General features: G+C 49.8%; 2 protein-coding genes across 2 annotated transcripts in view; both read right to left on the bottom strand.

The window, feature by feature from the left end:
- Positions 1-613: 613 nt before the first annotated feature.
- Positions 614-2,631, bottom strand: LOC133128024 (cytochrome b-c1 complex subunit 10). The gene is made up of 3 exons (XM_061241237.1): positions 2,482-2,631; positions 1,810-1,954; positions 614-1,305 (listed from the first exon to the last, which is right to left on the bottom strand). The coding sequence occupies exons 1-2, from the start codon at positions 2,589-2,591 to the stop codon at positions 1,834-1,836; spliced, it is 231 nt and encodes a 76-aa protein (XP_061097221.1). The 5' UTR covers positions 2,592-2,631; the 3' UTR covers positions 614-1,305; positions 1,810-1,833.
- A 4,881-nt stretch (positions 2,632-7,512) lies between these two features.
- tcf3a (transcription factor 3a) overlaps positions 7,513-21,671 on the bottom strand; it is a 43,092-nt gene continuing 28,933 nt past the window's right edge. The window contains 8 exon segments of the mRNA XM_061243208.1: positions 7,513-7,984; positions 8,315-8,468; positions 13,733-13,974; positions 15,753-15,777; positions 15,780-15,884; positions 16,723-16,852; positions 18,046-18,228; positions 19,507-19,580. Of these exon segments, the coding sequence (XP_061099192.1) occupies positions 8,323-8,468; positions 13,733-13,974; positions 15,753-15,777; positions 15,780-15,884; positions 16,723-16,852; positions 18,046-18,228; positions 19,507-19,580 (905 nt within the window). The 3' untranslated portion in view covers positions 7,513-7,984; positions 8,315-8,322.

Below are 21,671 nucleotides of genomic sequence, written 5' to 3'. Positions count from 1 at the left end.
GGTTCCTCCAAAACTCTCAAAGCTTCATGTCAAAAGTATACCAATATGTATGCGCCTTATTACTCATGTAATCAATATTAAAGTATATGTAACCTGTATAGTTTGAAACTGATTAACTGCTCATTTGTGCTAGAAGTACACAGTGACCCACAGTGACCCATATGTAACCTGAGGGGGGGGTACCAAATGCTGTGGAAAGTACCAAAAAGCACCATGTATTGGAAAATATAAAATAGAACCATGTTTTGGTATCATTATGATGCTCTTTAAGGTTCCTCTTTGTTAAACAGATTACTTCCGTAAAATGGCTTGTATGCTTGTGTAATGTACTAAAAGGGGGCGACATGACTCAGGCAGTAAGAGCAGTCGTCTGGCAATCGGAGGGTTGCCGGTTCGATCCCCCGCCCAGGCTGTGTCGAAGTGTCCCTGAGCAAGACACCTAACCCCCAAAATGCTCCTGACGAGCTGGTCGGCGCCTTGCATGGCAGCCAATTGCCGTCGGTGTGTGTGAGTGTGTGAATGTGTGAATGTGTGAGTGTGTGTATGAATGGGTGAATGAGAAGCGCCAGTTGTACAGCGGTTTGGATGAAGGCGCTTTATAAAATGACAACCATTTACCATTTAAAAGCATTTATTTTTTTAAAGTAAATAGGGTGATTTTCCACCATGGTTTCAGAACTGAGAAGGTAGCGCTGCCAAGTCAGCTGATGTTTTAGGAGGAGTTAAGATAAGAAGAGTGTATAAAATGGGTGTAAAAATGGCATTCGAGGTCCACTTCTGCAGAACTGCATGAAGTTGTTTTGCGGCAAATTGGAGATTGGACTTAGAATTCTGTCGTTTCCTAGACACGACAAGCACTCTAATGCAAAGGTGACCCCCCACCCACTGTGGGCAAACGCCACTCGAGCACGCAGCGACTATAGAGCCACCATCCTTTGGTTTTGGTTTCTGCTTTTCTTGGACCAATATAATGTAGAATTCTGAGGTAAAACCCCTCTCAAAGACAAGTGGAACTAAAAGAAAAGCCAATGACCAGTGTTAGGGGAACATGCCCCTTTTAACATTTCACATTGTCATAAGAAAATTACCCTTACACCGGCTTTCATGATTTATTTTTTAATCTCAGTTGCGTGAGATCATTTGCAGCTGTTGGATCCATTTTTCCAGAAATATATTTTCCCGGGGATCCAGGGCCAGGAGGCTTGTTTCAAGTCAGTTATTTTTAAAGTTAAAGGGGGGACAGAGGCACTCTGACAGATCAATCTCCACTCCAGCCCAAACAACTTCTGAACTTCTGAAGCACTTCTACAGACAGAGAGAGAGAGAGAGAGAGAGAAAGAGAGAAAGAGAGAGAGAGAGAGAGAGAGAGAGAAGTAAAATACACATGAAGTGTTGTTCTAGACATATCGTCATCATAAGTGCACATTTTTTCTTTTTCTGGGTTAGACAAGAGGGATATCAGAAAGGGGGGCGGGGGAAATCAGGAGGTAGGACCAAGGTACAGTTTGAAAAGGTGTGTTTTTAGTCTGCGTCGAAATAGGGAGGGATTCTGCTGTCCTGACAGTGGTAGGCAAGTTATTCCACCACTGAGGAACCAGAACGGAAAACAGGCGTGAACGTGCAGCTCGACCGCCAGGTGCACATAGAGAGGGAACCGTAAGGCGACCAGAGCTGGCAGACTGGAGTGGTCTAGCTGGGGAGTAGGGAGTAATTAAGGATTGTATGTAAGGTGGGCATTTCAAGTGGAATAATGAATGGCAAGAACCCAAGGCAAGGAATTGAGAGATTGCAGAAGTACCTGACACTCACCTTTTTAACTAAACCACATGCCGTTTAGTCGTCCTTCTTGAACTTCCCGTTAATGTACGGCACGTAGTCAAGAAAGAGCCTCCAGTCTGTCAAATGGACCAGTGCTACGCCACCGACGGTGCCCCAGACCGCCATCGTGGGGACCCTTGATGAGTGCGATGAAAGACAAAAACAAACCAGAAACATAATAGATTTAGAACAGAAACTATAAGAATTTTCATCCATCGCAAGCAAAAACAAAGACCAGGCATTTGTGCCTTGAGCATTGAGGCACGTCCAGCAGCAATGCTAACGACGGACGAGCTAACTTTCTCCAGCATTACCGGACCAGCAATCTCTGAACGGTTAGAGAAAGGTTGGTTTCGAAAATACTTTTGTGACAGTAAAACATTTAAAGGGACACCTAGCCATGTTTATTAGCTAGCTGGCGGTCAGTACCCTGCAATCAATGTCTTGCTGCAACCGCCCTAGCTAGGTCCAGTCGTCTTTGCTGATTACAACCGTCTGTACAGTTTAGTTAGCTACCTAGTTAGCTAGCCAGCCAGCCAACCCACTCCGGGCAGAGGACCTCATCTAATAGCTAAGTTATATAGTCAACAATCTAAATAAAAGCGGAATCCAAGATCAGACTGTGTCCAGCCATGTGGAAACTGTACGTAGAATCGAACTTACCACGTCTTAGCAATTGTCAAATATCTAGGTCCTATTAACTTCTGTAGCATTTTGAAATTTTCGTCCGCCACCGGAAGTTGCGCCTCTGATGTGAATTTTACAGCACGCATGCGCCAGGAGCCTAAGTCAAGTTGCCCGTTGTGCGTGTGTGTTCATACATTTGAGTTATTACCAGACGAAAACATACTTGTACGACTATTAATAACACGTCTCATATTCAAGGACTGGTCATAATCACAGAGCATAAATCGAGCAATCGCGACACACACGTATTATGTTGTCATCAGAAGCTACCCGTAGACATAACTTGCAGTTATACACGGCCTAGATCATATGAATTGGAACGATCCTAAATCATACATAGGCTATGCAGTGACAAACATAAACAAGAAATCATATTCAAAATTATTCGTCAGTGCTAGCCATATGACAATATTTTAAGCAAATGTATTGCAAATGTAAATACAGATTGTAACGTCTGTGCTATGGAAACCGACTATTGAGCATATTGATATTTAGTACAGGACCGTATACATACTGAATTATGGACCAACATGACACCTGAAAGAATTAATGAACAATATTACAGCATTTCATATTTCTTATATTTTATTGCATTAGGAAAATTCTATTCACAAATGTACATTTTTGAACACAAAGCCCCCTTTCCAATTTGAACAGTATGTTGAATCCATTAAGGGTATGAATAAATGTTTTTTTTCCAAGGCAATATATTGCCCTTTTAGATAAAACCTTGTGTACAATTGTTACCTTGCCTTTTTCTGTGTGTGTTATATATAGCACCAAGCTGTACAGCCAATGAAGTTGTAATGTCAATCTTGGTATTGTTAAATTAAAAATGATTAATAATAAACACAGTCCTTCAGCAAGTCCTGCTGAGATTGGTTTCAGTGACAGACTGATTGTATAGACTGGACTATATTATTTCCAACATTATGTCATCTGCCCTCTCCTCTCATGAAAGTGTTGTAACAGATATTAACTCAAAGGATAGACAGTCTGTGGAATATCACAACAGGTTATGCAGTATATTGCTGTGCCATGGTTAGGATGAGTGGTTCTGTGGTCCCAGTGGACCCGTTCTGTTCCGTTCTGTTCTGTTCAATCAAATATACCATGGTAGTAGAAAACAAGCTCCTGCTTACACCCGTCAGAAAATATGTTGTGTCGATTAAAATGGTGAAAACTGAATAGCTGGCTATGACTGGTGACATTCAACAATCTTCCAAAAGTGTTGTAGCTTCACTCAATGAGGCATTACATTAAATTATTGCCATTTGGCAGACACTCTTATCCAGAGTGACGTGCAGTTGATTAGACTAAGCAGGAGACAATCCTCCCCTGGAGCAATGCAGGGTTAAGGGCCTTGCTCAAGGGCCCAACGGCTGCATGGATTTTCTTGTGGCTACACCGGGGATCGAACCCCCAACCTTGCGGGTCCCACTCATGTACCTTCACCACTACACTACAGGCCGCCCTACAGGCAAATATACTTCAACCAAAAAGCCCTTTAAAGACGAACTGTAAGCAAATGAATGACAGATTTTCAGGTTGTGGGAAAACCTTTATTACAATGTTTTTTTTTTTTCCTTTGTTTTTAAGTATACAAGTTTCAAAAGACAGACATTGAAAAAGGTATATTTCTGTTAATAAAAATGGCACAGTTATTGCTACATTACTGTTATATACAGGAATCCTTAGCTACTTTATATATATAAAAAAATAAGAAACTGAGAATGGAGGCACTATATTTTGTGTCCCGAATGTATGCAAAACGGCGGATTCTGCTGCAGCGCGCGTGTCGCGGGAAGATGATGGGGTTCCATCGCGCCTAGCCTATCGTGAGGACTACATATCCCAAGATGCAATACACCGAATACTCGCCACATGTTTTACGGTATTCTTTCCCGATGTTGTTCATTTAAAAGCTTGCCTTAATTATGGAAAAAAAGGATCGGTCACAGGTGCGGAGCAGATTTGAGGATGCGGTCGAATGATGAACGGTTTAATTAGGTTTGGCCTGAGGGGAAAAAGCTTTGCAAGTGATGGGACCGGGGCACTCTTGTGAGATTATTGAACACCTGTGAAATGTTTTCGGGTTTGAATACTGTGCCAGGCGGCTGACAGCCAATCAGGGCGAGGAGAAACCCCCCGTCTCTCTCTCTCTCTCTCTCTCTAACGGAGTGACAGAGGGGCGAGCGACAGGGCGGCGAGCTGCAGACAGAATCGGGCGTGTCTTTGAAGCGCGGTGCAGAGACGGCACCGTTCAGCCACACGGCTCATACACACACAGAAAAAAAAAAACAAGGATTCTGATACTTACTCAACAGCACTACCTAAATAGTCGCAAAAGAAATGTTTTTGAACCCAGAGTTTAAATTAAAATAAAACTACAAATCAACATTCTTAAGTGTTTACTTTTTGCGTTCAAAATTTGTACATGTTCAATTAAAAAAACAAAACAAAAAAACAAAACCGGGATTTACGGGATGGGAAAACTGTCCCAATACTTTTCTTGTGAATTTACTTCACTTGAAACTATCAAAAATATCATAGGGCGTACCAGATGCCAGCAATGCCATTGTGTCATGTTTAAAAAAAAACATTTCAAACAAAAGTCGTTTTAACTGGGGGGGGGGGGGGGGGGGGAGGTCAGGCACTGGGCAGGTATCACTCTCCAATCATGGCGTCTGAAGTCGAGAATGAAAAGGCCACACTATCGATCCCACCCTCCCCACAAAATAAACGTTGACCCCAAAAACAATACACCAGAGACAGTCTGTACAGAGCTCCCTCTGGTGGTCAGATGACTGTACTACCTCCAACCGGCTCGATGGAGCAGAAACGGGAGCTAGAGAGAGAATGTGCATTTAAAAAACAAAAAACAAAACGATACATTCTCAACTTACCACAACTCCCTCCCAGAAACAAGTCAGGATGTGATGGAAATTAGTTTAATTACTTCAAATATAAGCCAACTGAAGGGGGGCATGGGGGGGGGGGGGGGGGGATTAAGATATTTCATACTGTAGTGCGAATGGGGGGGGGGGGGGGGGGGGGGGGGTTAATACCCAGTGATATTAAAGGAGAGCGTTCACCCCTGATGAAACACTACATTCAAAAGCAGTTGCATATTTCCTTTCAGGGGGAACGTTCCCGGGATCGCACAGGTGAAACTGGCTACAAGAGCATTTTTAAAAATTCATATACACTTTAACACCAGCCGCCCTGTAACTGTCACAGGTCAGCAATGGGAGTCACAGACACATTACTTCCATCGAAAATAAAGAAAAGAAAATCTGAGCAAATTAAATGACTCGGTTCCCCGTTCGCCTGTCTCGGTTGGGAACTGAATCATCGTTTGGGAACTGAATCACAGCTACCCCACACCTGAGCACTGCACTCCCAGTTTAAAAGAAAAAAGGAAAAAAAAAAAAAAAAAAGGTACAAATGACTTGGACCAGTCCCACTCCAGCGAGCAGAATCCAAGTCCGAATTTTCGTCATTTAGTCAGTTTTAACAAGTGAAATTAACTGCCCTCCTAATGCCCCGACTGCTTTGTGTATTGTACGTAATCTTCTCCTTGCTCTCTGAAAACAGAGCCAGTGAAGTCGCACACAGACCCACACGCGGGCTGCTCATTGGCTTTCTCAAAGCAAACAAAATGGCTGCTGCATTACTGGCAGCTGAACGCAGCCAGGACTCTGTGTCCATCTGTTCAACATCATCCCTCCCCTCCACCCCTCCCCTCCCTCCCTCCCTCCCTTTTTTTCATTTTTTGTATTTTACTTTAAAATCTACACTGTATAATCTATTAAAAATATATATATATTGTTCATCTTACATAGGGCTTTATGTACGCATGAACTGCACTCCCATTTAGTATTGAGCTCAAGCTCGACAGGCACAAAAAGAAAAATAGAGAGAGAGAGAGAGAGAGAGAGAGAGAGGAGAAGAGCAGGACACAGAGCCACACTGAGGCCGACGGCTGTAGAATGTAGCGTGTGCTCCAGCAGCCTTAGCGTGTGCTGCAGCCTTAGCGTGTTGAATGTCCACGGCTGTAGCGTGTGCCGGGTCTGGAGGGTTGTCTTTTTGTTTAGTTTTATTCCCTCCACAGGGTTTCAGCGAAAGTCTTTCTGAAACGATGCGAAACAAACAAACAAAAAACGCCGCAAACTGCTGTCCTGGGAGGCAGTGATCGTGATGTCATTTCCTGGGGCGGCGTAGAGGGGTGAAGGGGGGGGGGGGGGGCGGGCAGTATTCTGGAGCGGACAGACAGATTTCCACTCGAGCTCCTCCCAAAGTCTACAGGGAGCCCCCCACCCCACCCCACCCCACCCCACCATCCTGACCTCTGCCACCCGCCCCCTTCTCTCTCTCTCTCCGGGGAAGGTCGAGCGATGAAGACCAGCGGTTCGTATCCGAGCACATCGGCACAGTTCTGTCCCATCGGTTTGTTGACGTTCATCGCAAAAATGTAAAAAATAAAATAAAATAAAAAGGTGAAGTGGCAAGTATACCGGGAGGGCACGGGAGGGCACGGGGTGGCACGGGGTGGCATGGGGTGGCATGGGGTGGGTAGACTCGCTTGTGGCGTTAGCGTGCTTTAAAACAGCACGGTCGCCTTTTACCCGGGAGAGTCTCAGCCAAAGAGTCCTGGAGCACACTTCCCCAGCGTGTCACTTCCTGTTCTCTAGAGCAGAACACTTCCTGTGTTTAAGCCAATCGGCTCGCATGCCCCAGATGAGTGACAGACAGCATGACTCAAACCGCCAGGCCAGGTCCCGCCTCCAGGACCGTCGGCTGCAAACTGCACTCAGTTTCTCTCTCAGCTGGGAATGACAAAACTACTTTCAAAAAGGAAAAATAAAAACTAAAACTAAAACTAAAAACAATCTTCATTTGCTCACATGAGCAAACTGTTCCAAACAATTTGTTCCAAAAACAGGAAAGTAAAAAAAGCAATTTGTTGAAATGTTTTACGCACGCACGCGCACACACACACACACACACACACACACACACACACACACACACACACACACACACACACACACACACACACACACACACACACGTTTGTCAGGCATCTGATTTGGAGAGTCTGTCAGTCATTTTGCAGTTGGACTCTCCGCTCCATATATTCCATATCAACATGGAAGCAGTGTGTACATTGTGTGTGTGGGTGTACTGTTTGCCCATACACATGTCGGTATGCATATATGTATGTGTATACACATACTTATACCCAAACATACATACACAAAATTTACTCACATTTGAGCTGGTTATTAGGGTTATGAGTGTGGCAGTTTTGGCAGTGTGCGATTGTGAGAGTGTGTGTGAGTGTGTGTGTGTGTGAGTGTGTGTCTATATACTTGTATATACACAGGCAGTGTGTGTTTGGCACACTCGCTGTGAGATGAAGGGTGGAAGAATGTTAAGGCCACTGCTTCTGTGAGCCTAGAGAGTTCCGCAGGATCTGGAGAGAGAAGAGGGGGAGTGTCCTTAACTGAACATTCTGATGCTGATGTCAAAAAAATAAAAATAAAAAAGTAAAATAAGTCTGTGCACACTTGCTTTCTTGTCATGACGATCATGACTACACCTGTGTCACTATTTATTTATTATTACTTGTTTTTATTGCTATGCTGTTGTGTCACACATATTTTGGGGAGTAATAAAGGAATATAGTACACCATAATGAGGGAATAGGGGGTTCCCAGAGGGGTGGAGATAAAGCACAGTTGTTTCCTGTGGCTCAGAGTCTGTGCTGAAGGGATACAGACGCTCGTCATCGGTAGGACCCTACCTGTGCGTTTACATGTGGCCGACGGGGTTGTGCCCGTCGCCGGGGAGACCAGGGTGGCCCCCCGACAGGGGCATCTGGGGGTCCCCCGCCACGCCCGAAACCTTCTCCTCCTCCCGCCGCTTCAAGCAGGCCGCTTTCGGGTTGAGGTTCCGCTCTAGAGAGCGATGGGGAGAGGGGCGAGAGTCAGCCGTCTTAAAATTACACACTCAGCGAATTAATGAGCATTAAAACATGATGCTTAAACACTTTGCAACATCTGGCAAGACAGAGTACATGAACATATACAGGTGAAGCAATGTACCTTTTTTAACATTTTGATTTATTTATTTTGATCAATTTGGCACCCAAATCAGGGCATCAGGGCTGAACAGGGTCAATTCCCCACACTAAATTTGGACCCACACTGCAGGTAATTGATTGGGGAGACTGCAGTTCTCCTCCGATACACACGGTGGCAGCAGCAGCTGCTTCTCTTAACGCCACAGCCCACCACTGAGCTCGCATTGTGGAGTCAGAGGAGGACCTTTCACATGCTGCTGTCCATGGGGGCTAGAGAGCAGAGTAACACAGAGCCCCCCTCCCCCTCATAGGGATTTCATCTCCAGCCAAATATAAGGTATGTGAGTCACGTAAGCTCGGGATTGTTTCACCTTTTGTTAACTTACAACCGTTAATAAGTCAACTGTGAATTTTGAAGCAGTCATGTGCTTTTAAAAAAAGTAAGCTTGCATTGCTGAAACTACAACAATGGTCATATTTCACCAGGCACCACTCAAGCTTCATACCAGGTGACATTACTGCTGCGGTTTCAGTTGAGCACCTTGTGAGCAGCTTACCTTTCTAAAGCGCCGGACTGCTTCCAAACTCACGGCGGCGATATTAACAGATGCGACTGGCGTAGAGCAAAAGGTGAAACTCTTCAGCGTACATTAACCGTGGGCCTGATATATTCAGCACAAAAGCAAATTGCCTATGGGGAGGGGATGGGAAATCTACTGAGGGAACCCATGGCGGAAAAATGCCACCTCTTCTGGGTTTTAGGATGACGAACTGTAACTCTACTGTGAATCGGGCCCATGGAGGGAGAGGCCAGTCAGCACGGGCAAGGTCCGGTTCTGATCCGAGACCGTGGGGGGAGATGCTCCAATTGACCGAGGTCAATTTTCGCGATTTCACCTCCTGCTGCCTTTTTAACGACACAACGACGTTCAACTATTCAAACGGACATTTAAATCTACAACACAGAACACGTGTTAAGAGAGGCAAGCGTGTGCAACGGAACATATTAAACAAGGCAAGACACTGAAGTCACACAACCTGGAAAACAACGGACAAAAAAAATAAAAACAAATAAAAACGTAACAATAAAACAATGGCGGTAATCAGAATGGCATGGGGGACTGTTCACAGAAGAACCAATCAAAAGCCAGGGTTAGAAAGAGGCGGAGACTGCAGATAGAGGAATGAAAGCCTGCAGGTGGCAGCAGTGGTCCAGGCACCCCGGGCCCAGAAGAAGAGGCAGAAGCAGCAGCAGCAGCAGCAGCAGGAGCAGTGTGGGCAGTGGGTGAGCAGACGGCGCCCTCTGGTGGCGTGGAGGCGTGACTGCGGGAGGAGCCCTACCTCGCACCTGCGTCTCCAGGCCCAGGATCACCTGCACGGCCTGCTGCAGGATGAGCAGTTTGGTCTGGGCCTTGTCGCTCTTCAGGTGCACCTGCACCATGCGGCCCAGCTCCCGGAAGGCCTCGTTAATGTCGCGCACGCGCACGCGCTCCCGCACGTTATTGGCCCTCCGCCTCTCGCACTCCCGCTGCTCCTTCTCCAGCGGGGTCAGCGAGTCGTCCGCCAGGCTGCTGGGGGAGAAACCGTCAGCCCGACAGACCCTTCCGGAAACACCCCGCTCTCTCTCTCTCTCTCTCCCTCTCTCTCGCTCTCTCTCTCTCCCTCCCCGTGCGAGTCGGGCTGCCTGGAGACGCGTTCGCGGGGGGCGTGTCGACGCAGAAGCCCGCAGCGGCCACGTGGAAGCGAGGCGAGGCGAGGCGGGGTCGGCATGACACCCGGGGACACCGTCGGCCGCTCTTCCCGCTTCAGGGCCCCGTTTCAAAATGGCGGCGGTGAAGACGACGCGAGTAGGACCGTTTACGTGGAGGCTTTTTGGAGGATGTTTCCAGGGTGATGAGGTCGGAGCGGGAGAAGGAGGCGGAGCGCCGGAGCCCAAAATGACGGCGACGTTCCGGAATCACGGCTTTCCAAAAAAACCGACACTCAGACCAAACTGTTGCAAAGGCATGTGACTGTGAAAGTCTTTTGGTCATTTTATATATATTTTTTTTTACTTTCAGAATGGATGGTGATCTCCATAATGGTTGGGACAACCAGTTCTCGACTCTAAACTCCAATTTTAGGGGCGGCCACTGGGGACTGTCCAAGCAAGAGAAGACAGAAAGAATGACCCTCCCCACCCACGCCACGTATGGAAGGCAGACGAACAGACCACACGCATACTGCCACAGAGAGCGAGAGCGAGAGAGAGAGAGAGAGAGAGCGAGAGAGAGAGAGCGAGAGAGCGAGAGAGCGAGAGAGAGAGCGAGAGAGCGAGAGAGCGAGAGAGCGAGCGAGAGAGAGAGAGAGAGAGAGAGAGAGAGAGCGAGAGCGAGAGAGAGAGAGCGAGAGAGGAGGGGAGAAAAACAGGAGAGGAGAGAGAGGTGAGAGACAGGAGGGGAGAGAGAGAGAGGGAGAGGAGGGGAGAGAGAGAGGAGGGGAGAGAGAGAGACAGGAGGGGAGAGAGAGGGAGAGGAGGGGAGAGAGAGGGAGAGGAGAGGGGAGAAAGAGGGAGAGGAGGGGGAGAAAGAGAAAGGAGGGGAGAGAGGAGGGAGAGACAGGAGGGGAGAGAGAGACAGGAGGGGAGAGAGAGAGAGGAGGGGAGAGAGAGAGAGGAGGGGAGAGAGAGAGAGGAGGGGAGAGAGAGAGGGAATGGCAGGCAGTATGCGACTGAGGGAGGCTCATCTTTAGCGCATCAGAAATGGAGTCATTTCTGTGGAAAGGTGAAGCCAGGGGAGGTCACTGCAGACACCTGCAGGCCGAAAAACCCGGGTGGGAGGGGGGGGGGGGGGGGAGGAGTGAGGAATGAAGGCAGCCTCAAAAAAAACAAAAACATGCAAAGTACAGAAAGCACCAGCCGCAGTCATACAAATATGAAGCAAGGGTGGGGGGGTTCTGACCTCACTTCCTGCCTCACAGGAAGTGAGCTGGCAGGACGCATCAGGGCAGGATCGACGAGCGTTAGCACTAACCTCTTGTGCATGTACACAAGCAAGAAAGTAAGTATTAGTCATACTGGGGTAGCCTGTAGTCAAGTGGCTCAGGTACACGACTGCTCTGTTGTAGCTGCACTAAGATCCGTGCAGCTGTTGTGGGCCCTTGATCAAGGCCCTTAGCCCCACATTGCTCCAGGGGATAGTCTTTTTGGGTTGTTTTTTTTAATATTTAAAAGCAGCCGCTAAATAACAAATAACAAACAAACACACTGTCAGGTGTCAGCATACACAACTGTAACTGGTCAGACAACTGGTTAATCTTTGGGGGGGGCTAAATCCTCACTACGTTTCCATTTTAATCCCAAAGGACAATATTACCCATAACCTCCAGATAAGAGAGGAAGAGGAAGTTTAAGCAGTAATACCCACAGTCACGAGACCTGGTCACCAGGGGGCACATTCAATCAGAAAACATTCCGTTACGTTTTGCTACGGTGTCAGTGTTGAACGACGAGTTTCCTCGCAACGTCGTGAAACGTTTTGCAACAGGCTTTGAAGTATGTTTGCTCCCGTTTGGTGTGTTGGGGGTGCAGCCAGAATCGATAATGACGTAGGCCTACGCTTTAAAGTCCAGAGAACGCCTTCTCAGACACCATATAGGAACAAACCGTACTACGTCGGTCAGTCAACCTACGGTTTTCAATAGGATGTTCAATGCGCCACCATTTCGGTTTAAACAAACGTTTTGCTACGTTTTATCGGGACAGAACCGGCCTCACAGTCAACACTAGCTTACTAGGTGGATACGCAAACAAACCAGCAAGGCACATATACTGAAGGCTACCAATATGAAATATGGTAGGCAACCTACGTTAGCTAGTGTTCTTGCCATTATGTTCGTTAACCAACTTAATATCCGTCCACGGATAGCTATAGCGAAGTCTACCAAAATCGCGAGCAACAGTCGTGAATTACACCAGACGGCTAACGTCAATTGCATGTCTTAACCACTTCAGTAGGTTTACCTAGCTAGCTAACACAAGCTGCCTATTATACTTCACAACTACTTGCTTGCGCGTTAGGTAGCCCTTACTATAGCTACATTGCTGGTTTGTAAGTCAATCCACCTCGCTAGCTAACGTTAGCTGCCTACTGTAATTCACAATTGTGACCAGTTCTATCATAATCAGTCGCATGTCGAAAAGGCCAATTTCACATACATCGATGTTTATGTCAGTGTTCATTACTGTCTGTTTTTAGCCCTTCATCTTCATTTAGTAGAACAATATTTCATGAGCTGTAAATACACGTTAATGTATTTGCTTTCATTGTAACTCATGTACGTCTTAAAGTCCAGAGTAAATGTTTCCAGTAAAAATAGTTTTACAGGGTTTATACACAAGATAAGTTATTGGCCAGGAGTTTCGTTAGCCCAGTGTCACGTATTCTCGCGACGAAGCTTTGAAGCCGTTTCTCAAGAATATGGTTTGGTGGCACCCAAAATGCAACGGGGTACTCCCTTGATATCTGGAGTAGATCGATAACTTTGGTATCGTCAGAAAGCTTACATTCTAAAACTCTGCTTTGGGGTCAATGCGACTGATTTTAAAAAGAGCAGGTCACAATTGGTAGCCCGGTGGCTAATAAGTTAACGTAAACTAAAAGGTGTATAATTTTCAAAGTACAGAGTGTCAACGAACACAATCACGTGATGGCGTTGTATCCAATGAACATCACTACGACCGCGGAACCGGAAATAGGGTCACAAATATCAGTTAGGAAAATGTTTCCACTCAGACAGCTGTTCAGAGCTGCGATGCCGCAGGTGTGCACTAGGGGGCAGCAGAGCGATGTGAGCGCAGATGGAAGACAGACGCAGGAGACAGGCCATAAAAGCGGGAAGAACATGCAGCAGGTAAAAACATTTCACACAAAGAAATATAAAAAAATAAAAAAATAAAATAAAGTGTAGACAGCCCCATGCCATTCTGATAGGGTAACACATACCCCCATCTACCGTATGTGCAGTTCAGACCTCGGGGGGGGGGGGGGGGGAGGAGGGGGGGTATGGGGGAAATTGCCCCTTCCCTCCCCCCCCCCCCCCCCCCCGCCCGCCCGGATCCTCCACGTCACCCCCTCCTCCCCCCCCCCCACCCCCACTAACCTCGCACTTGCTGCTCCAGGTTGAGAATGACATTAACGGCCTGGTGCAGGATGAGCAGTTTGGTCTGGGGCTTCTCATTGGTCAGGTGCAGCTGGCACATGCGGCCGAGCTCCTTAAAGGCCTCGTTGATGTCGCGCACGCGCAGACGCTCACGCGCGTTATTGGCCACCCGCCTCTCTTTCTCCCGCTCCGCCTTCACCTCCACCGGCAGGTCCTCGTCATCCTCGTCGTCGTCGTCCAGACTAACCGCCGGGTTTAGGTTTTTTTTTTTTTTTTTTATTAATTTGTTTTTGTTTTTATTTAAATTTTTTATTATTATTATTTTTTAATTATTGAGGGAGAGGACGGAGAGAGAGGGAGCAGATAAAGAATGAGCCTCAAACAGGAAAACAAACTATTCATCTACTTTAAATCGCACGCACACGCACACACACGCACACATACACATACAGCACACGCACACCACAACACAACAACCTCATTAATGCATACAGAGGCATACACGCACGCATGCAAATTGGGAAACACATCCCCTAAGATCCTGGTCACCACAAAATTAAGGTGGGTGCACCCACAGTGCATTCAACAGCTGGGACTGGATTGGCAGCCTTAGACCATGACACAACCCCAACAGTATCAAACTACCTTTCACTAAATGTTCATAACTTTCGTAACACTTCCTGATTCAAACAGCTCCTTAAACATGCATAACTGCAAACACAAACAGCACTCAGAGTGCATGGAGGGTGGAGGATTAACAGAAAGATACATTTTGAAACAAAAACTAGTAAAACTAGTAAAACTGCCACTGAGGGAAAGCGAACAGTAAACCAAACACAACAGCCATGTAAGACTGTCAGGTCGACGCAAACAGAAGAATCTGAATTCAGCCGATTTAGTACCAACAAGCAGACATGGCTATCCCACATAGGCTGGAGAGTGTCAACTGGCTTTTTCAGAAACATTGATTTTAAAAAACGTACGCTTATACCCAAAACTATCAAACAAAGTTCCTTCTCAGCCCTCAAGCTTCTTGTTTTTGGTTTGAGTGTTAAACAGATTGAGGACTGAGGAGGCCTGAATCTTTCCCAGGGAAATTGAACAACATTCACAATTAATAACTATTAAAACTTGCAGGAGTGCATTTTAGCGGTAATTCTGCACTAAAAGGGGGAGGTATTCTAGCGGGGTTTCTGCACTAACGGAGGGTGTATTCTAGAGGGGTTTCTGCACTAACGGAGGGCGTATTCTAGCGGGGTTTCTGCACTAACGGAGGGCGTATTCTAGCGGGGTTTCTGCACTAACGGAGGGTGTATTCTAGCGGGGTTTCTGCACTAACGGAGGGTGTGTTTCAGCAGTAGTCCTTCACGGACAGACTCGTGGTGCGGTGGGCAGACTTACTCAGCTCCGGAGCCTGACAGGGATGCGAAAGCCTGGAAGGAAAGCGTCTCTTCTCTGAAAACAACGTGAGAGAGGGGCACAGCATAAGGGTCAGCGAGGAGGGCCTCGCACCCAAAAAACACAGCCTAACCCCCCGGTCCCGTCACAGAAATCCACCCCGCAATGTGGAACAAGGGTAGTGTCATCTCCACCTATGTGGGATAAGCATTCTACACATGAGTGAGACGCGCACGCACACGCACGCACGCACACACACACGCACACACACGCACACACACGCACACACACGCGGCAGAAAGATGCGCTAAACGCAGTAACATCAGGCGCCGTCAAGCCCTGCAACAGCATGTACGAACACGGCACTGACTACTCCACTCTCAGCCTGTCAGAGTGCGTGAGCGTGTGTGCACGTATGCATGCGCACGTGTGAGTGCACGTGCATGCATGTTAACCTTTAACAAACCTGAGGAATGCACCTGCACACTACCTACTCTCATGACTTCCCCACCCCACTTTGCACCGTCTGTATCTGGACCGTCACGCAGAGCGGGAGCGGTCAGTCACGCGGTGTGCGTGCGGTGACCCGGCCCGTGCAGTCGGAGGCGCGTCGGGCCGTTACCTGCTCCTGCTCCGGGTCTTTCCCCCTCCTTCTCGTCATCGGACTTGTCGGCGGAGGAGTTCTCGTCATCCTCCTTGTCCTCCCTCTTGATGTCGCCGCTGGAGGAGTGCGTGGACCGGGCCCCCGTCCCACCTGCGAGGGGCCGAGAGACGCGCCTTTCAGCGAGCGACCGCCCAAAACAGCCCGGCTCCCACACCACCACCTCCTCCCCCTCCCCATCCAGGGAACAGTCTAGAACACTGCTTTCACCACTGTGACACGGGGCAGCCTGTAGCGTAGTGGTTAAGGTAACTGACTGGGACACACAAGGTCGGTGGTTCTAATCCCCGGTGTAGCCACAATAAGATCCGCACAGCCGTTGGGCCCTTGAGCAAGGCCCTTAACCCTGCATTGCTCCAGGGGAGGATTGTCTCCTGCTTAGTCTAATCAACTGTACGTCGCTCTGGATAAGAGCGTCTGCCAAATGCCAATAATGTAATGTAATAATGACATCAGCGTTCCATTAAGAACGTTCTAATGGCATATCTGTACCTCACACCTGATGCGCTGTATATAAAAACCACAATGCACAATGTGTGTGATGTGTGTGTGTGTGAATGTGTGTGAATGTGTGTGAATGTGTGTGATGTGTGTGATGTGTGTGATGTGTGTGTGTGTGTGTGTGTGTGTGTGATGTGTGTGTGTGTGTGTGTGTGTGTGTGCACGTGTGTGATGTGTGCACGTGTGTGATGTGTGTGTGTGTGTGAACGTGTGTGATGTGTGTGATGTGTGTGATGTGTGTGTGCACGTGTGTGCACGTGTGTGCACGTGTGTGAACGTGTGTGTGTGTGTGTGCAGTGTGTGCACGTGTGTGATGTGTGTGCACGTGTGTGATGTGTGTGCACGTGTGTGATGTGTGTGCACGTGTGTGATGAGTGCGCACGTGTGTGCACGTGTGTGATGTGTGCACGCGGCCGGCAGACACACTGACCGCTGAAGCCCTCCGGTTGGCGGGCAAGGTCGGACAGGGAGGCGGGCGGCTGTGTGGAGACGGGGGCGTGGTGACCCTGCAGCAGGGGCCCGCTGGGGGACAGGCCTGAGTCGTCATGGTGATTATTCACCTGGGGGGGGGAGAAGAGAGGCGAGGGTTAGCAGGTCATTAAAATTAAAATAGACTTCAAATCATGTACAGAAATTACATTGAGAAATGAAATAACCCAGAACCTACACCCCAAACAATAAAAAAAAAAAAAAGACTGAACATATCACAATTTCTGTTGTGACTGAATTAATGACTTGCGTATGAGAGAGGGAGTGAGACAGAGAGGGAGAGAGAGAGAGAGAGAGAGAGAGAGAGAGAGAGAGAGAGCGAGAGAGACAGAGGAGAGAGAGGGAGGGAGAGGGAGAGGGAGAGGGAGAGGGAGAGGGAGAGGGAGAGAGACAGAGACAGAGACAGAGACAGAGACAGAGACAGAGAGAGAGGGGAGAGACAGAGAGAGAGAGAGAGAGAGAGAGAGAGAGAGAGAGAGAGAGAGAGAGAGAGAGACAGACAGAGAGAGAGAGAGAGGAGAGAGAGAGAGAGAGAGAGAGAGAGAGAGAGAGAGAGAGAGAGACAGACAGAGAGAGAGAGAGAGAGTGAGAGAGAAGGAGGAGAGAGACAGAGAGAGCGAGAGAGACAGAGGAGAGAGAGGGAGGGGAGGAGAGGGAGAGGGAGAGAGAGAGAGAGAGACAGACAGAGAGAGAGAGAGAGAGACAGAGAGAGAGAGAGAGGAGGGGAGGGAGGAGAGGGAGAGGGAGAGGGAGGGACAGACAGACACAGAGAGAGAGAGAGAGAGAGAGAGAGAGAGACAGACAGAGAGAGAGAGAGAGAGAGAGAGAGACAGGAGACACACAGACAGAGAGAGAGACAGACAGAGAGACAGTGAGAGAGAGACATACAGGAGTGGAGTTAAGATCACACAGAGAGAGAGAGAGAGAGAGAGAGAGAGAGAGAGAGAGAGAGAGAGACAGAGAGAGAGAGACATACAGGAGTGGAGTTAAGGATCACAGACGTTATGATGGAGTTAAGGATCACAGACGTATGATGAGTTAAGGATCACAGACATTATGATGGAGTTAAGGATCACAGACGTTATGATGGAGTTAAGGATCACAGACATTATGATGGAGTTAAGGATCACAGATGTTATGATGGAGTTAAGGATCACAGACGTTATGATGGAGTTAAGGATCACAGACGTTATGATGGAGTTAAGGATCACAGACGTTATGATGGAGTTAAGGATCACAGGTGAGTGGCGGGACGCGGCCTCACCATGGCAGCGTGGCGGTTGCCGAGCGACAGGCCGCTGTTGGGGAAGGCCTGCACGAGCCCCCCCAGGCCCCCGCTGTGCAGCAGGCTCTGCAGGTCGGGGACCCCCCCGCCGGGCCCCTGGCCCACCGCGTGGCTCCTCAGCACGTGGATGGCCTCGCCCAGCTGGTCCTCCAGCTTACTCTGCTGCACACAGCAAAACAAACACGTCACGGTCCGCACCGGGAGCCCCACCCCCGGTGAAGCCACGAGAAGACCCGCACAGCAGCTGTTGGGCCCTGGAGCAGCACAATAGTCTAATCAACTGTCAGTCTGTCTAACCCCTCACCAGTGCGTACAGACCCCACCCCCCCCACCCCTCTCACCAGTGCGTGTAGACTCCCACACCCCCCACCCCTCTCACCAGTGCGTGTAGACCCCCACACCCCCCACCCCTCTCACCAGTGCGTGTAGACCCCCACACACCCCCACCCCTCTCACCAGTGCGTGTAGACCCCCACACCCCCACCCCTCTCACCAGTGCGTGTAGACCCCCACACCCCCCACCCCTCTCACCAGTGCGTGTAGACCCCCACACCCTCTCACCAGTGCGTGTAGACCCCCACACCCTCCCACCCCTCTCACCAGTGCGTGTAGACCCCCACCCCTCTCACCAGTGCGTACAGACCCCCACCCCCCCCCACCCCTCTCACCAGTGCGTGTAGACTCCACACCCCCCCACCCCTCTCACCAGTGCGTGTAGACCCCCACACCCCCCACCCCTCTCACCAGTGCGTGTAGACCCCCACACCCCCACCCCTCTCACCAGTGCGTGTAGACCCCCACACCCCCACCCCTCTCACCAGTGCGTGTAGACCCCCACACCCCCACCCCTCTCACCAGTGCGTGTAGACCCCCACACCCCTCTCACCAGTGCGTGTAGACCCCCACACCCTCCCACCCCTCTCACCAGTGCGTGTAGACCCCCACCCCTCTCACCAGTGCGTGTAGACCCCCACACCCCCACCCTCTCACCAGTGCGTGTAGACCCCCACACCCCCCACCCCTCTCACCAGTGCGTGTAGACCCCCACACCCTCTCACCAGTGCGTGTAGACCCCCCACACCCTCTCACCAGTGCGTGTAGACCCCCACACCCTCTCACCCCTCTCACCAGTGCGTGTAGACCCCCACACCCTCTCACCAGTGCGTGTAGACCCCCACAACCCCTCTCACCCCCTCTCACCAGTGCGTGTAGACCCCCACACCCTCTCACCAGTGCGTGTAGACCCCCACACCCCCTCTCACCAGTGCGTGTAGACCCCCACACCCCCCACCCCTCTCACCAGTGCGTGTAGACCCCCACACCCTCCCACCCCTCTCACCAGTGCATACAGACCCCCACAACCCCTCCCACCCCTCTCACCAGTGCGTGTAGACCCCCACACCCTCTCACCAGTGCGTGTAGACCCCCACACCCTCTCACCAGTGCGTGTAGACCCCCCTCGTAGTTGGGGGACAGGGCAGGGCCAGGACCTCTAGACCACTGGGATGCAGCAGCTGAAGAGAAACACAGCATTTCATCCATTTATAACATGACATTACGCAACAGAATGAGAACAGGCCATTCAGCCCAGCAGTGTTCACCTGGGCTGCCACAACAAACACAACAAACACAACAAACACAACAAACACAACAAACACAACAAACGAGGTGCAACAAGTTCATCCGGGATTTAAACTTTTTTTTTTTAAATAGCAGTTCATCCATTTGAACAGTAGGTGGCACTGCAATCTTGCAGAGAGCATCAAATTCACCCATTTTCAGTCATTACTTGTGACCAGGCTGCCCAATCACGGAGAGCAGAGATTATGCAGGGTTTTCATTCCAACCAATCACAGATTTCAGGCATTAACACGTTTAACCGGAGAGGAGAACATTAGTGAAATCAGCGGGCGTCGGGATTGGCTGGAATGAAAAGCGAAAACGTGACAAACACCCGGCCCTCCACGGCCCGGTCAGACGGCAAACGGACCGCCTTCATATCGCGCTTTTATCCAAAGAGCTGAAGAGTTAATGCCTCTCATTCACACAGACCTAACAGTGATGGGCTGCCACTCAAGGTAACAATCAGCACACTGACACTTCAGCACAGCCCACTGCCAGACTCCTACATCCTGAGCTAATGTGCCCCCCCCCCCCCCCCCTGTGACCCTCCCCCACACTCACCTGTGATGCCCTGGGGGGACCCGCCCGGGTGGAGGGGGTGGAGGGGAAGGTGTTGCTGTTGCTGTGGTCGGCAGGATAGATCTGTGAACGACGGAACGGACAGCAGCCGGTCAGAACGGGACAGCAGCCGGTCAGAACGGGACAGCAGCCGGTCAGAACGGGACAGCAGCCGGTCAGAACGGGACAGCAGCCGGTCAGGACGGGACAGCAGCCGGTCAGAACGGGACAGCAGCCGGTCAGAACGGGACAGCAGCCGGTCAGAACGGGACAGCAGCCCGGTCAGAACCGGACAGCAGCCGGTCAGAACCAGAGACACACTGACCGTTGTGACACTCCCCTCCCCGTTCACCCCAATGGGAGGAGCCCATTTCCCCCCCCAAACTCACCGACGCCAGGGCCTTCCCGACCTCTGCCCCGGAGCTGCCCGTGGTGCCTCTGCTGGCTGCAGGATAGAATTTAGGAGAATAAAATAAAAAAATAAAACACAAAACTTTTTTTTTAAAAAGTGAATCTTTAATTTCAGCTCCTGCATTGAGTGGGAAATGTGATGGGCCAAAAAGAGCAAACTGCACACACCTGCTAAGCAAAAAAACAACAACACAGAAGCAAAAAAAGAAAAAGAAAAAAAGACTACATTACCCATGATGCCATCTGATCCGTTGATTGGGGGCGTGTGGTTGGAGACGCCAAACCCCCCCGACCCAGAGTGGAAGCCGCCATTGACCTCGCTGTTGTGAAGGGGGTAGTTCTGAGAGGGCATGGGCTGCCTCTTCTGGAGAACAGGAAGAGATGGAAACTGGGTTAGTTCTGCTGAGCATTGTGGGTACTGTAGTTTTTAGACACACAGAAGAGGGCCCTCACCATCCTGTCCTGGTGGTGGCTGATTGGAGGGAAGGGGCCCTGCTGGCTCATGATTGGTGGGTTGCCCAGGTATGGCGATTGGCCCCAGACATCGGAGGAGGAGTCTGTCAAAAAAAAAGAAAAAAAAAAAGAAGGAGGGTAAATGCCATTGGATGTCACTGGGCATGTTCTGATTGGGCAGTGCCCTAAGGATCTCCATCCTGATTGGCTAACCCTGCATGTAGAAGGGGCTGGGGTAGGCCATGCTGGACTTGGAGGCGGGGTATCCGGCGCTGTCCCGGCTGTAGTCCTCTCCTGAGGTGGAGGCGTAGACCTGCAGGACAGAGACACAGCGGAACATGAGGAGCGCCCGGACACGGCACGCCCCTCTGCTGACATCGCCATTGGAGACGCCTGTCCGTCAGAGCCGAGGAGTGAGGGAGGGTTCCCCCTTGAGCAGTCCCAGCGGGGGGGGAACTGGCGAGAAGGAACACAGCGATCCCGAAATAACGCGGGGATCGCGGAGCAGCTCAGGGCCGCAGTTCGAGGGAACGTTCTGTGACACACAGGAGGCGTCAGAC

Source organism: Conger conger, chromosome 5 (assembly GCF_963514075.1).
Source record: "Conger conger chromosome 5, fConCon1.1, whole genome shotgun sequence".
Lineage (NCBI taxonomy): Eukaryota > Metazoa > Chordata > Actinopteri > Anguilliformes > Congridae > Conger > Conger conger.
Note: the sequence above shows the minus strand (reverse complement) of the source record. Positions and strands in the feature narration are given on the sequence as shown.

Coding starts and splice junctions, on each gene's coding strand:
- LOC133128024 (XM_061241237.1), bottom strand. CDS start 2,591: ATGCGTGCTGTAAAATTCACATCAGAGGCGCAACTTCCGGTGGCGGAC. Junction 1,955..2,481: donor TTGACAATTGCTAAGACGTG/GTAAGTTCGATT, acceptor GCACTCATCAAG/GGTCCCCACGATGGCGGTCT.